Source organism: Sorghum bicolor, chromosome 1 (genome assembly GCF_000003195.3).
Source record: "Sorghum bicolor cultivar BTx623 chromosome 1, Sorghum_bicolor_NCBIv3, whole genome shotgun sequence".
Taxonomy (NCBI): domain Eukaryota; kingdom Viridiplantae; phylum Streptophyta; class Magnoliopsida; order Poales; family Poaceae; genus Sorghum; species Sorghum bicolor.
In genome coordinates this window covers 15260190-15277458 of record NC_012870.2, presented here as the reverse complement: position 1 = coordinate 15277458, position 17269 = coordinate 15260190, and the positions used below count along the sequence as shown (strand labels likewise).

General features: G+C 39.0%; 1 protein-coding gene across 1 annotated transcript; it reads right to left on the bottom strand.

Moving 5' to 3' along the window:
• On the bottom strand, positions 1 to 16803 carry LOC8064553 (endoribonuclease Dicer homolog 2a). Its single transcript, XM_021462772.1, has 20 exons — positions 16485 to 16803; positions 15917 to 16346; positions 15513 to 15600; positions 15296 to 15357; positions 15055 to 15195; positions 13312 to 13437; positions 13081 to 13237; positions 12257 to 12347; positions 11677 to 11869; positions 11441 to 11601; positions 10304 to 10522; positions 9978 to 10204; positions 9046 to 9317; positions 8517 to 8929; positions 8314 to 8417; positions 6594 to 6784; positions 5593 to 5802; positions 3238 to 3606; positions 1628 to 1906; positions 1 to 786 (listed from the first exon to the last, which is right to left on the bottom strand). The coding sequence occupies exons 1-20, from the start codon at positions 16535 to 16537 to the stop codon at positions 412 to 414; spliced, it is 4161 nt and encodes a 1386-aa protein (XP_021318447.1). The 5' UTR covers positions 16538 to 16803; the 3' UTR covers positions 1 to 411.

Genomic DNA, 17269 nt, shown 5'->3' with positions numbered 1-17269 from the left:
AAGTATTTCTATCTAGTAAACATTATCGTTCCTTAAATCCCTTATATTTTGGGATGAATTTCAAATGCTAAAATGTACTTATATTACGTGCCGGAGGGAGTAGTATTTTACATCCCAGCCCATCTCCTTCTCCCAGATACCCAAACCAACACCAGCCCAATCAGACTATCAGAGATGCGCCATCTAATAAAAATAGAAAAGAACAAAAAACTTTCACATGAGACATGACCAAAACAAAAAAAAAAAATATGTACAGCTTAAATAAGTGTGACCGTAGAGGCAGCATTTGGGAAGTCCGTAGCATGCGTAGGCACTTGCACACCTGTGCCTTACTGATTCGATCGAGGCTTTCTTTCTGAAGTATGACATCTATTATCTATATACAGAAGTACACCGTCAGAGCTATGAAGTTTAAGTGCAGCTGATACCATTTGCAAAATGCTGCGTGCTATTCGCGGCCTTCATATCTTTGAGCACGGATTTGGCTGCTAACTTTTTGGCGTCACGCTTGGTGAGGCCTGTCCGAGTGGCCTTGTATGTAGTCCCTTTGGTCTGTACTTCTACGGCCACCGAGGTTACCCGGTCCTCACGAGCTACTGTGTACTTGATACTGCACGTTTTAGGATCACAGAATTCATGCAGCTCTTTGACAGGATCAATTTCAAGAGTGTCGGGGGTGGCAAGAGGTTCTAGTAGCCGTTTCATCTTTCTCCAAACAACCTTTTTGTCGTTCTTGGTATCAATGTAGATTGCACCAGCGATAGACTCAATTACGTCACCTAGAACCTGCATGTATGCAAATAAGCAAACGATTAGGGTCCCAGAGTACTTGAAATTTACTATGTTCCTCCAAAAAGGAAATACGATGGGTGTCATTAATCAATATTTGCCCCATGTTACCTTGTGGTTTAACATTTATTACCCTCAACCTATGGAGAACATGCAACAGTGTGTTCTACTATGTTAGGGCATATTTTTTATTTATGTTTGTTTGGATCAAAGGCTTCTCAAGAAACAAAATATTCTTTTTAGTTGGGGTAATCAGCTTTAGAATGAACACAAAACATAGTCAAAAGATTGCCTAGGTCAGATGTGTCGCTCCACAACCAGATGAGAAGTAGACCTGGTGGCGGAAGGCTACCTGACGTGTTAAAAAGCTGGACGAAAGGGTTTCAACTTGCTTGTTATCTTGCAATGTTGCTGGCCGACATTGTTTTAACAGTGCCGTCCCTAGTTTAACCTTGGTCGTGCACGAGGTTTGGGATGAAGTTAGCACACGTACCCTCACTCACAAAGCAGGTCTACATGAGCCACTATGGCACTAACAGCCCCTACTTGTTAGCTGTTTTGTTATAACCAAAATTGTTTCCTGGTTAATGATATGATTTAGTTGGTAGTCCTGTAAAGAACTAACCATTTAATCGTTAGTGTTTCAGCCTGTTCTGAAAGGATTTAGTCAAAGCTGAAAAGAATCTATAACTGAGGGAGTCTAGGTGGTTACTGCCACTCAGGCTAGAGGCCAGGTTTTCCTCCCAAACATGGCACCAGAGCACTGAAAATGCACTATTAGTGTGCTAAAAGTTGCACAATATTAGACCATTAGCACCTAGAAGGAAATAAGACGCACCTTTGGTAAACAGATGCCAGCTTCCCAACCATGTGATGGACCTGAAAATGACTGCTCAAACTTGTCGAGGTAGTCAGCCATCTTTTTGTGCAGTGCAGATGATGAATGTAGAATATGTTTATGTAATCCTGCTTTAACTGCTGCATGAGCATAGCAGCTATTGTTCACAGAAGCAGATCTCAGATCTGTCAACAGTTCTGGAGTGCATTCAGGGTACTGATGGTAGAAATAATCGGTAAAAATATGATCTAATACAGCATCTCCAAGAAACTCGAGCCGCTGCATAAATGCATGAAGCTGTAAGTAACTCAATATAATGGTTACCTGCTGCTTGGTATAAACTTTGATAGTATCAAATTTATTATGGATGATAGAACACACTAAGAGGAATATTCTTTTTCTGTGGAAATATAGGAAACAATAAAACAGTATCTTTGAGATACTCTTTTGCAAGAAACAAATTGAACTGTGCCAACAAAAGATGCCCTGTGCATTCATTTAATACAAAAGATTATTATTCACCTCATCCAATGTAGTATTATTTCTGTCCCCAAAAAACATGTCACTATAGCTTGCCAAACTAGCTTAAGTTTAACCAAGCTTATAGAGAAGATTGTTAACATTTATGCCACCAAATAAGTATACTATGAAAACATATCTAATGATGAACCTAATGATAATTATTTGGTGACACAAATATTGGTTTTTTTTTATAAATTTGGTGCTCCCATGAAGTATTCTCCCATTATATTTAGTCAGCAGAACTATGCGCAGGATGCACTCCCATTACAGATGTTATGCTCAAAGATGAAAAACTTTACCATGTGTAAACCACATACTCCACATTTTTTTACAGCAGTTTAGATACCCTAAAATATTACATCATCCACAAAGGATTCAACATAATTCAACTTGAGCATCGTATTGAGATCCACAATAGTGTATTTCATTACCTCGTGCTTTCAGCTTGTTTTTACTAGTCCTCTTAGAATACACAGAACATATAGTTCAAGTTTGTTGGTGTTTTCCATCCACTGTTAGGAGGCTATGAATTATCTTTCTAGCCTAAGTAAACTATCTTGCAAAACTTCCTTGATTATGCTTTCTGTGCTGTCCTTACAGGTCAAACAGAGGGTTGTACCCTACCCTTTAAACTACACGAACTAGAGAGGGGAATTAAGTTACAAGTGAAGAGACTGAACAAGCAATGGTGCTCTTGCCCTCGTGGATAAAATGAAGGAGCTTGGGTGCTAGAGGAGTCCCATCCTGCCCCAAGACACATGATAAAATCCAGGGGCATTTGGTAGACTCCCCCTGAAGACAATAATGCTTTTAACAAATCACCCATATATATACCAATAGAATATTTGTATTCTCAATGGCCTAGAGGTTGGGGTACCCCACAACACTGTGATTTTCATCTCATGAAACTAGGTTGTAACTTGTAAGTGAATAATAGAATGCAAGGTAATTATTAATGATAAAGATACTCCCAACTGTGATAATACTGGATGTAAGCCTCTACGCTGAAGTAGACAGGGATCTTTGGGAAAATAGATAGAAATTAACTAATCTGAAACAGAGAGGTGTTTGGTGGCTTCTAGACCAACCTGATAACATGCAGTAGTGCCGGCAATCTGATATGAACCATGTGTCAGTGCTTCCAACAACAATGATGGATCACTGAAATTATAGTCAAGCATTAGCTCCAAACTTCTAAGGTTAATGAAGTTCTCCGCATTGATTGTAATTTTCCTTTCAACTGGCATTTTGTGAAACTCTATATCCATTCCTAAAGATTTTAAGAAAAGATACGCTGCCTGCTCACCAGCAGCACTAAGATATGCCCCAATTAAGGCTTCAACTGAATCTGCGATCCTCTTACTTTTAAGCTTCCTCAGACTCCTACCACATGAGTCATTGCCAACCCCTGGAATAATCCACGTTTCAGGGTTGAAAGTTTCGCTTCGAATGTATCCCTGCAATCAAAGAAAAAGGCACAACAAATGCAGAAATGGTACAGATAAACACACTGTACAACAAGAAAATGCAAATAAATGATACAACCAAGTTTTAACAGAGAACACTGAGACACATTGTGTTAGTGGCTGATTGGTAAAGAATTATCTAAACAGATTTTAATATTTCAATCAGCTCTTTACTGATCACCAGGCTACTGGTAAGCATGTCGTTGTCAATGGCGATTGTGTATGGAGTTGCCAAAAAGATTTTTATGTATACATGCATGCAAAAACTTTGAAACTTATAGACACCTCAAATGTGCAAAAAGGAGTCAACTTTAGGGACCATGTCAGTGTTTTAAACAATTTTGATTAGAAGGAATATTTGGATAACGGATACAGGAGGAGGACCTGGGGTCAATGATTATCAACAAAAACCTAACACACTAAAAAAGTATTAGGCTCAATTTGTTGAATTGGATTGGATGAATTCAAATGAGGCTCCAAATTGAATATAGGAGGAAATGAAAACAGGCTTGAATTCAATTCTTCTGTCTGGTTATAGAGGAAATCGCTGAATAAAATCCATTCCATACACTGTTTCATTCGAAAGACGGCATGAAAAATGAGCCTTGCAGGATGTGAAGGCTTGGGATCTGGTGCAGTTGGGCGACCAGATGTGCGCTTGACAAGCCATGAGGCCATACTGTTTTTGTCCATGCTCAGAGCCAAAGACCTCAATGCACATGACCCAATGCTGTATGGGAGCAGCAGTACCGCAGGCAAGGGCATCAAAGATGCGCCCATGCTTACATACATGAGCAACGACACCAAAGCTGTGAAATCTAAGTCACCAAAGTTTTGCAATCTGAGAGCCAATAGGTCTCGAGATTAGTAGATTGATAATCAAGAGTACAGAGTACATATATAGGCAAGGATCCCCTAAGGGTTTATAGAAACACCCAGATAACGGTGATCCTTGCCTTATCAATCTAACTTAACCACTAAGGCATTAGGCCGATAACAGCCCAAAGGGCGCCTATTCTAACACAATCTAAGTCTGTCTGCCAGGAAGAATGGCCAGCTCCATGATCCCAGGCCCCAAGCCACACGCTCACACCTTTGCCTGGTCTGAGCGCCAAAGGAGGAATAATATTCCACAATTGACAACAGCAGCGAAAGCCCAGGCCCTGGAAAATTCCAGTCAACAACAGCAGTGTGGGCCTCACTGCCAGTGAAAAGGACGAAGCAATGGCCAGTGGTGGCATTGATTGGATATGGACCAGTGTGTGCTCGAAGAGGAAGGAGAAAGTTGTCAGAGGCAAATAAAGTGGATGTCACTAGCAATTTCACCGCGAAAGGGCCTCTAGCTGAGCTGAGTTGGTTAGGTGACTTGATTAGCACTCCTCAGACCCTTGGTTTGACTCCCCGTGGGAGCAAATTTTAGGCTAGGGTTAAAAAATCCTCCCGTCAGTCCCACCCCACGCTAAAGTACAGGTATAAGGTCCGGCCCTGATTGTGGTAGTTCTCACATGGGCTACGGTGCCGCTATGTATGGGTGGGGTAGGGGTTCGGGGGTTTCTTCTTAGCAAAATGCCCGAGGGCTGTCTTACACACCCCCGCAGGTCTAGTTTTTCACTAGCAATTTCACCAGCATTGGCTTAAGGCCAGACTGCTGGAGCTCTAATTGGGTGTGAGGTGTTTCCCTAATTCTCTACAAGCTCACTGGAGATGGAAGTTGTCTGGTGTCTGGTTGTACATGGAGAGACTAGGTGGAGTTGATGAGCTGTGGTCAGTGCTATTCAGAAGGTTAGAGCTTGGTATTGGGAGTTGCTCTCAAGTGATACAATCAGACTCCATTTCTAATTAAAGTTCTAAGCTGATCCAAACAGCTGTATTCAGAAAATTCCATTTTTCAAATCGACGATTCTAGGACCAACTCATGTAAACAAAGAGGACCTTATATTCCAAACAAGAAAAAAATATCAGATTAAGAAAGAGTACCACAAGATTGTTACTGCAGGCCAGCTGGCATAAAGCAGCATTCGAGATCAAGTTTTTCTTCATCTTGGTTAGCATGCCTTCATGCTGATGTTTGTATTTGCTAAAGAGGTGCTGAGTTGTAATATACTTGAGGAAAGAATCTCCAAGTGTTTCTAATGATTCCTGCGAAAATTCTTCTTTGCATTTCTTTGCTGTTAGTGCTTCCAGAACCTGCAAGCCATTGAATGAGTAAAAAAAAGAGAACCCTTGTACAGACAATGTGCATAGAAGAATATTCACGCTGGTGACAACAAATAATTTCACTGAAAATTTCTGAAGAGAATATGAAGCAGCATGCATATCCTGCATCTTGATCAGTTTAAGATACTCTGATCCCAAATAAGTACTCCCTCCATTGCAAATTACAAGACGTTTTGGCTTTTCTAGATACATTTTTCTATTCACTTAGATATACATAGTCTAAAAACATAGTAAAAGCAATGTATCTAGAAAAGTCAAAACGTCTTATAATCTAGAAAAGTCAAAACGTCTTATAAACTCTTATCTCTTATGTCAAAAACTTTTTAGATTCAACCATCAATAGCTAAATAATCATATAGATTGACTTGATAAGGTCGACATTCCTAGGTTTGTCATGAAAATACTTTTATATAATGTAAAATTATATTTAAGTAACAATAAATTTCTAGCTCCTATTTGCAGAGTCAGGATCTGAACTAATGGAAGCACTCATAGAAAAATCATCCCAAGGGAATGAAACATAATGACAAGTTGTTTCGGAGAAGAAAAATTATGACAAGAACCGATGCACATGATGCAATAACTGAAGAATAACTGAACAGAATCTTTATTTTAACAAAGCAATAGACTAATAAAACAGTGTATATGGGAAACCAATAGCTCTGTTCTCGCATCTAGAGAACAACAAGCTGATTTAGCAGCTACATTTTCTAAAACATTATGGATGTGCATAAAGTAGAAAAACTGCTATCGAATTTAACCTTTAGTGCTGGAATATCGAACTGCTTCATGCTTGGACCCAATTGCGTTTTCAAATTCACAGAAAGAAGCATACATTGGATACGATACATTATAGAAGGAATAAATGTGAAGCAGCGCAGGGTATTTGCTGACACTGGCGCCATGACAACTATGCAGAGCTCGGGTGGCAATTCAAACACATTTGTACTTTCTGAAACAGGATAATGGAATCAGTCATTTAACAAACAAGTTATTTAATTATAGTAGTATAAAAAACTCAATTTAAAATTGTATATAAATTGAACCATCCAATTTTTTAGTAGAGGATATTAGAGATATTCTGGCCCACAATTAGAATTCAGTCAAAAAGTCCCCCCCCCCCCCCAAAAAAAAAAAAAAGACTGCCAACTTATCAGGTCAGCCAAAAACCACCCCTCAAAAACAGAGAGGCAAACAAACAGGTATTAGGCCTTTCTGCAAGTATGAAGCTTCTGACTCCCTTACTCTAAGAAGCTTGCTAAGCTATGCTCAGTAGAAAAAGGACATGAAATTGGCATATCTCCTTTATTCTTTGATCAGTTTATATAATCTTGAGAGGAGACAAATGTAGTTTCTTGAAATTTTGTACACAAATGGTACCTATGAGCAAACCATCGATGAATTTAAAATATATATAATGCACTAATGAAGACAAAAAAAATGTAGTTTCCACAAATTCGAGCCTCCAAACTACTACAGTTACTTGAAATATACATGTACACATTAAACAAGTTCTGCTATAGAACTGTCTACCTATACAACCATTGTGATATTGAATTGAATTCTAGAAGCTTCTAAGAGAACTTAAAGCTGAAATGTGTGGCATTTATCCTGTCTCATAAGTAACCAATCAACTATAGTTTTATTAAGACCTATATAGTAGAATATTCATTGCTGAAAAAAATGTTTTCAAAAAGGAGAAGTGAGTTTAATTCATATGACACATATCCATAACTGAAACAGCTATAAGATGTCAGTGTATTTTTTTCTCTTGACTATGCAGGAGAGCTGTCTATCTTTGTATTAGAGAGAAGAGAGAACAGTAGAAACCCTGAGTACACTATAACACCCAAACCCTTACTCCTTGGTACATGTGCACCCGTGACCAGTGGCGAGGCTTCTCATAGACCAATAGGGGCCATGGCCACCCCTGAACTTATGTAAAATCCATATAATTGCATCCATTTGGCTTGAACAAAACTAAAGATTAGCCTTATTCTTTAATTAGTGGCCCCTGCTGGATTTAGGTCCAAGCTCCGCCACTGCCTGTGACAAAAAGGTTTTGTTCTATACTCTCATACTCATATTTACAATGTAAATCCACTAATTAAATATGTAGTTTTGTTAGTAACCACAGATAAACTCAGTATTAAGAACATAGATATAAGACAGAAAAAAAAAGGAAATCTTTTTAACACTTGAAACTCTTTCATCTTCTATCGTGTAGCCAATGTTGCCAGACAATCAACATGCGCCCAAAAGATCATTATGTACTCATGGACCCATGTCCCACAAGTCAATTATGCTAGCTTTTGCAAATGTGAGGCTCACGTCTAAGAGAAAACAGTTAGGAAAATCACAAGCCCATGTTTTCAGTCTTTCCATCTCCCAGAATTTGAGCGCAAACTAATTGATACAGCACATGGTATAATATGCAGCCCGATGGATATGCCTTAAATACTCTTCTCAAAAGAAAGGAACCTTTTTCTTTTTTATAGTTGCGCTCATGGAGGATGTTCCGCACTTTCACAAGTTTACTGGCACGCAAGAGAGGTTGATCTTCACATTTTAAGTCAAGGCCATGACTGGAAAATGTAAAACAAGAAATAAGATACATAAAGATTATTTCTACAGCTTATGGGAGCATGACATAAAGAATACCAAAGGAAAGACAAAACTTATACCTTTCTTTAAAATGGGTTTTGTAGCTAAGAACACTCTCACGCATAGGCGAATTAGCATTCAAGTCAAGAAGAAGCCCAGAAACAGCATAGAGCATGCCATTATGTGGGGTGGAGACAATAGAATTTTGAAGCATGCATGGGCAGAAAGGGCCACCTTTTGTCTGCAGCAAACCAGTATCTTTACAAGAATGGCTGTGTCTACTATCCATGATAGTATCTTCATGCATTTCTGAGGATGAGAATTTGATGCTGCACCAATCAATTTTTCCAGAAACTACAGGCAGAAGTAGATACACAGCTCCAGAAGATACTTGCATTTCAAGTAAACTCTTAATAGAATTGCCGTCTTCGGAAAGGTCCTTACTAATAAGCAAAGAAAGAATTCTTGTCTGAAATCTTCTGGCGACAATTACCTGAGCAGGAGAGGTGTATTCATAATGAAGGGCCCAAAATACTTTCATCTATGGAAGAGAAAAAGAAAGGATGGTATGGTGACTACAGAACAAGATTATATGAAGAGAATAGCTACCTGTTCTTGATTTAGATGAATCACACCAACATATCTTATGGTAAAACTCAAATAGTCTTGCACACCCCACAATTTGAATGTGGTTGAAATGAAGTCAGATCCCAAATCACACTTTACAGCTAATACTATCTCAGCTGGAGTAGTTGTTTCAGAACAACCTTCCAGTGAGATCTTGTAGCAATAATATAAGCCACGATGACAAAAAGACAACCAATTATCCATTAATTGTTCTGGAAAGTAGTCAGGTTGCTCCTCCTTGTATTTGTCCACAACTACATCACCAGAGTTAATACAGTCTTAGTATAATATACCGATTCAATTGCATGTCAAACTGATTACCCAACTGAAAACATGGATCAAACGAGTGTGCACACTTTTGACTTTCTAGCATACACATTTCAGGCAGGGATGAAAATTCCCGACAAGAAAATGGTACTGTTTGGATCCTAGCCATACACAAAACTTGATATTTCTAATCACTCACCCCTACATTGCAATTGAAACTTAACAGTTACATTGATAAATGTGGAAATTCATAACCGATCAAACATTCTATGCTGAACCTACAAAATGAAGTTTCCTCTGAATCCAGCATACCCACTATAAGCCATTTTGCTGTTGTAAGCATCAGATGACCTTAGCTAAAATAATAGTCTCTCTAAAGCCATACCACTCCCTGCCCTACACCACTCACTGTAGTCGTGCCCTATGTGTGATCCCACCCTCCACAATTGCCCAAAGTCCTAAGATATGTATGTTGAGTTTAGAAGCTTTGGATAGTACAAATATAACTCAGATAAAACTGCAAGTATATCATTACTGAAGGAAATGGTATCCAACGTATGTAAGCAGTCACAATGAAAAAAAAATAATAACTGCAATTAAATGAAGTCTTGATTCATTTTTTTGTTATAACAAATAAATAGGAATACCAATGTCAGGTTCATCTTCGCATGGAACACTCGATTCGGGTAAGAGATAATCTGTGAGAGCACCAACAGCATGTAATTCACGACAGGCGTTAAGACAAACAACCCTCTTGATGATAGAAATTTCTCCTTCAGCATAAATTGTTTGTACGGGACTGCTCATTGGAAGATGCAGCGTACATGTACCTAATGCCTTGTCAATATTGAATCTTGGTAGAGGATTAAAATACCTGGCATATGTTGATAAAAACTGTTAGTATTTGCACCAGGAAATGTTTTGTTGTATGAACCAAAAGAAAACATTGTCTAATCTAAGAAAGAAAACAGACTCATCGGAAGGTAGCTTTGAGCAGAAAAAGTAAATCAACTGAACACTAGAGTTCAGAGTAACAATTGCTCCAGTAGATTGAACACCATAAAATTCTTCATTGCATAGGGTGTTTGGAAGAGGCTGATAAAAAGTAGATTCCAATCTCTGAGATTCTTCACGCATGATTTGTCCACTTTCGAGAAACTCCTCTGTCTTAGAAAGAGCATTGGCGTCCCCCCTGATACAGAAGCATAGAAAAAACTCAATGATCATGTAAAGCAATATGCAAAATCCAACAATATCACTCAAATAAGTTGAACCACAATGTTGACAACAAATGTGAGATTACAGGGTCCTTAACTGAATATAGTAAATCAACAGAACCACCATGAACAATATCTCAAATCTCTAACGATTGTAAACATATGAAGACAGTACCACCATGAACAAAACACAGGTTTTTTTTCTAATGTTGGTCCTTCACGTTGTTTCTCGTATCACCATCAGTTGCACTGGCATGCAGATTAATCCACTGAGACTAAATGTGCACTTAGCAATTCACAACATACAATTCAACAGGAAATGTTGTGCCTACACTAAAAAAATGCAACAAACTACATGTTCTTTATCCCATACATGCAATTCAATTGGTGATTGGGGAATCCATCTGACAAAGTCTACTTTTTTTCTGTTACAATGCAAGAGATATGCATGTCATTTCATTAAGGAGAAAAGGCTAGCGTGTGAGTTTGGGTCCAAGTTTCTGCGGTAATCTCTGGATTACCGGGTGTTGTTTGGGTTGTGAACTCTATTTCTCTGCTTAATGAAATACATGCAGCGCACGTTCTCGAAAAAAATTAAGGAGAAAAGGCACAAGGAGAAGCAAGTGCCTACTCCAAGTACAAAGGAAAGGCTGGAGTCTGCTCCCAAACAAACCCAAACACACCCGTCGAAACAGAAAACAGACGTGTCACGGACGCCATCAAAAAGACAACCACCATCCACATTCTACTCAACAAAAGGACCAAGTGTCCACGGTGAGTGACCAAAAGTGTGATCCTACAAAGTCTACTGTGGACCCAAAAGAAATTCATGAAGCTGAAAGTACAAAAAAAAATTGCTCACGAAACAACAGCTACAAAACTGGAAAACATGCCTTCTAATAAGTAAAACATAGTGAGAATTTTGCATCCTAGCTCGACCCCGTGATTGTATAAAGCTGCATACAGTTGCTGCCTGATCAAAGCGGATTATCAAGTTACAACTGGGCACATCCAGTCCCTCCTCCAAAATTTGTGTGGCAATAATTAGGTGCACCTACAGGATATCATTTTATCATCAGTACAATTATTAATAAGACATGACCACTGCAGGGCAACATTAGTGGCAAACCTTTCCACTTCGAAATGAATCAACAATTTCCACATGCGTATTCCTACTCTGATATTGCAAACCAAAATTTTTCCCTGCCATGTATCTTACACTCCATCCAGACATTTGATTAATAGTTGACAGAAGAGCCTCCAACACAATGCTTGTAATAACTCTCTTAACAAAAACAATGCATCTCAAATCTTGCACATGCCTGCAAGAGGGAGCAGGAGATTAATCATTCATGGTTTACAACAAGAGAGAATAATTTGCAGCTGGCCGTATCATTTCATTAGCAATTTATACCATATGGCCATATGCAGAGCCGCAGTGCATGGACCATGATGACATCAAGATATGTGCAAGGCAGTAATCATCCAGCTAGCCATTCAGTTCATAAAACTATACCAGATCAATAGGATAAGCTAGCGTACATTTATTTGAATAGGCAACTTTAGCTGAATTAGATTTGAAGGTATGGTGAGCACTGTGGTTTAGGATTTGGGTGTCGAGATAATTTAGACATGTGTTGTAGTCAAATCACTACTTCAAAGGCAATGAGAGTAAACTATACATACTTAAGATCCAAGCATTTTCTCACCTATACTCCAAAAGAGATTTGATAAGAAAATAAACTTTGGATTTCAATAACCCATCTTGCAAATCCGCATCAAAGTCCTCACCAATATGCCCTGTATAGACAGATTAAATATGAGATCATACATAATCAGGTAGGGTTTGCATGCTATAAGAAGATTCAAACTGTTTATTTTGACCAATATTTAGTCAAGGTACGTTTGGTATAAATATCATATAAATAGATTCAAAAAAAATGCTTTTGCACTATATTGATTTTGTAGCTATAAACAATTTTTTTTCTCGAACACGCAGGAGAGCTGCGTATCATTGTATTAATAGAAGAAAAAATAAATAGAGTCATACATATCTATAAACAATATTCTTATGTAAGAAAACAATAGTCAAAATCTAGTTTGGAAGAATGCAAAAATAAACCGCACCACATACATTTTTTGATAGTGTTATAATTCAAACACACGCTAAGGCCAAATGCATCTCTAATAATGCAAATTGTCAAATCGACAAATAGCCTTCAGTTGAGAGGCTGCCCACCCCAGTTCAAACTTCAAACCCCAGGTGTTCATAGGTCGTGTGCCCCTGCCTAAAGGTTGGGGGAAGTGCCATCTTCTCCCCGTGGTTGAGTCTAGTATTTTATTTAATGGATAGATAAAGTGATTACTATTGGCATACACCTTAGTTGTTATAGATACGAAAAGTCTTATCAGCACTGAGTAAAAAATACTGAATAGCATTGGCAGAAAACTTGCACAGAGTAATTTATATTAAGTGAAAACTTTTAGGAAGAGGTGCATTGAAGAAACAAGAAAGGAAGAAGGATGCAATTACGTTGTAAACCCCTCTTTGTCATCTTCAATATAATTTCTGACAGTTCATTATTTACGTCACCAATATAGTTTCTAATGAATCCCTCAACTTCGTCATCCAGTTTTTCACCCCAAAAGGATACGCAGCTTTCCTTGTTTGATTGTAGAATCTCAGCAGCCTGAGAAAAGGTTTTAAAGCATTTTTAGGAGTGCATAAGAATGATAAAAATGTGCACATTACATAACCTCGTACCTTTGCTGCCAGCCATACTCCAAGATCAGATATGCAATATAAGAACATTGCATTTAATTTTTTAATCCTTTTCTCTGCATTTTCCAAATATGAACCATGCAGTTTGCCCTTCAGGATTTCTAAATGCTAAGATAATGCAACCACTGTTATTTCATATGCATATCAACTCAGAACATGATGAAAGAAGTTACTAAAATGTACTAAAAAGCTGCATTGCACCATTGTGAGCATAAAACTAGATAAAGAAAGCAATATGGATATCAGTACAACTACTGCATTTTTTGGAATATAAATATGGAGCCATGGTAACATTGTGATTGTGGCACAGTTGCACATTTATAACAAAACAAAAGAATAATACAGATTTGTTCAACACCCCTTCAAGGTTGAGTATTACTTTGAATATTTCTAACATAATCAGATTTCTTTCGAAGAGCATTATGCCTGTAATATTTAGAGTTTAGTGTTTTTAAAAAATATTTAGAGTTTAGTCCATTCGACCCCATAAACTTGTTGAATCTGAAAAAAAAAAAGAACACCTGAACTAAAAACAGAACTCTTACATCCTCCAACTTTCAGAACTGGACAAATTACTTCTACATCAGTTAAAAGTAGTTTTGAGGGTGATTTTCAGCCACATCGTCCTTTTTTAGTTTATAATAAAAACAAATATGGTAAACACTATATAAGGTTTTAAACCACGAAAAATATCTTCAAGCCTCCGAAACATCCAAGAAAAAAATCCAAGTGATATATTATGACAAGATACATCCAAATGAAATATTTGGAGCCAGTGAAATTGAAAGCTTTTAAAATTGGACTGAGCTCTAGTAAAATGGGGAAAACATCCAATAAAAATGAGAAAATTCCCAGAACAATCTAAGCGATGTATAAACACATTTTGAAAACTTTTCACAACAAAAATATGAGATGCAATTAGCAAGAATGCAACACGCAATAGTGCTAGTTGTGTTCATTTAAAGCTGGTTGCAACTCATGTTTTTGTGTGGAAAGTTTTCAAAATATGTTTAAACATTCAAAAGCTCTAAATATCTTGTCCTAATATATCTCTATGATCTTTTTGGGTTTTTTAAGAGGCTTAAGATCCTTATCATTTTTCATGGTTTATTAAGAACCTTATCCAGTGTTTTCCAGATTTGTTTTTGAATAAAAAAATGTCAACATAACTCAAAAACACTTTTAACTGCTATATGGGGTAATTTGTCTGGATTTCTAGTTTTTGAGTTGAGAGTGGTTTTTTGAACCCAATGACAAGTTCATGGGGTCAAATGGACTTCACTCTAATATTAAACCACCTTACCAGTATGTAGTGTTACCCTTCCTGCTAAACTATTTGAGTTCAGCAGTCATACTTAGTTATTCTTACAAGAATTATTCACGATACCATTTACACTGTGAACCAGATATATAAGGTGTAATAATGCTTACCATTTATAATTAAGAACCAGAATAAACTAATGTTGTTTACAGAGTGTTGTAGCACTCTTAACAATTTCAGCATCAAACAGAAAATGTGTTTACAAAAACAAGACTGGATAATTTTGCTGGGAATGGTAGTATCTTAAATCATAAGATTCCAACTCTACAGTCTACAATGATATACTTCAATATCATAATGCAGAATGCACAGAAAACGATCCCTGCATTACATACTGGGTGATGCAGAGTAACGTAATCAATCTGTGTCCAGCAAAAGACCATGCCTAGAGTATATAATAGTACCTTCGCTTCCAATTTGTCCAAGCAACGGATAGTATGGCTATATAACTCAGACTTTACGATATAATCATCATACTCGATTATCCTTGTAGTCGCAAATGGAATGTATTGCAATAGCTCTGATTCGCTGGCAACAGTGTACACCTATAAAGGGAAATGCATAAGTTATTGTCACATGTTACAAATTAGGGATAATAATGATTATCTGAAATACAGTTGTGTGGGTGTTCTTATATAGCCTGACCTTCGCATTCATGAGGTTCTCGAGCTCAGATATTTTCATTGAATATTTGTCACGCGCAAGATCTGTGGACAAAATTCCACAATAGAGTGGAGTTAATTAATGAGAGAATGAAATGCACATATAAATAAATATACAGATAATATTGCCGCCTCCTTACCTTTTGAATTAATTAATTAAAGGCGTATAAATATACAAATAATATTGTCCCCAACCTTACCTTTCGAATTAATTAGGGAAGCTGTCATCCCAAATATCCTTGGAATAGGATCTGATGGCCTAGAATTCAGTTGGGGATGATAAAACTCCTACCAGAAAAAGACACATAAAAGATTTAACTAGATTGTTGGATATACATTCTAAAAAAAGGAAAGAATCCAAGACAAACTGAAACCGAAATTTACCCCCCAAAAAAGAGCATTCATGATTCCACCAAAAATTGTACTCCTACCCCAATACACATACAAACATACTGAACTGATACACGTGGGCAAACTTAAGCCTTAAAATTTGTAACTGAACTGCGATATGTGGAAACCAGATCAATAAATGTGCATGCCAACAGACAAGAGGGTCAGTTGGGGGACAAAAATAGCCAAGCGTGGTTCCAACTTTCGGGGTGACCTTAAAAATGCAGGCGTAGGGCGAATTCCCGGTGGCGTGGTGGCACTCGTCGAAGATGAGGAGCGGGATGTCCCGGAGCCTGAAGAAGCTGTGGCGGAGGTTGTCGAGGAGGATCTGCGGCGTCATGACGAGCACCTCGGCCCCGTCGACCATGTCGCGCCACTTGTCCGCGTTCCAGAAGTCGACGCCCATCTCGCCGAAGAACTCGGCGACGGTGAGGTCCGTGTGCGCCCGGACGACGCGCGCCTGCTGGGACACGAGCACGACGGTGGGGACGAGGAAGACGGCGAAGCAGGGCGGCGGGGACGAGCGGATGCGGTTCGCGAAGCGGCGGAGGAGGAGCACCGCGATGAGCGTCTTCCCGGCGCCCGTCTCGAGGAACACCAGCGTGTTCCCGGCCAGCGCGCGCTCCAGCGCCTCGAGCTGGTACCTGCGTGCGGGGGGCGGGCACCCACATTAGGACGGGAGCGGGACGGAGGAGCGAGCGAGCGAGCGAGCGGCGGACGAGGAGCCGATCGCCGAGCGGCGGCAGGGCGCGCGCGCGCGCGCGCGGTGGCGCTGCACTCACCATCTCGCCTGCGTCTGCGGGTCGCAGGGCGGCAGCGGATCTTCTTCCGCCATTACCACCTCCCCGGCGGCTTCGGCTTCGGCGGCGGCGGCGGCGAGGTATATAGAAGGAGCAGGGGAAGGGGCGAGGGAGGTTTAGCGACGCGTGCACGAGAGAATGCGGAGGGCTTGGTGGTGGACGGTTGCGCTGCCGCTGCCGCTGCCGCTGCCTCCACGACGCCGTGCAGTGCAAGCGCCGCCTCAAATCAACGCGCGCGCGTGCGTGCGGGGTGGGAACGAACTGTTGGGAGAGAACGGGAGAGTTTGGCAGTGAAACGGAGGTGTTGAGAGTTTTGAGACTCGGGGACTGTCCAGGGATGTTTAGTTTTGGCCGTTAAAGTTTAATTGATACTATAATATGTTTGTTTTAATTAATAATTAGTGTCTAATTATAAATTAATTATATTTAAAAATTCGTTTTGTAAATTATTCTCTAACTATGTTTTTAATTTTATAATTAATATATATAATAATTTATGTGTGTGTCTAAATATTCTATGTGACAGACGATAAAGTTTAACATATGCAACCAAATATGTTTTTACTTGGGCCTTGTTCAGTTCGTGAAAAATTTTGGCTTTGTCTACTGTAGCACTTTCGTTTGTATGTGACAATTATTGTCTATAGGTAAACTGTATAGTTAGTTTTTGTTTTCGTCTACGTTTAATGGTTCATGCATGCGTTCAAAGATTCGATATGACGGAAAATTCTGAAAATTTTTGTGAACTAAACAAGGCCTTGGTGAAA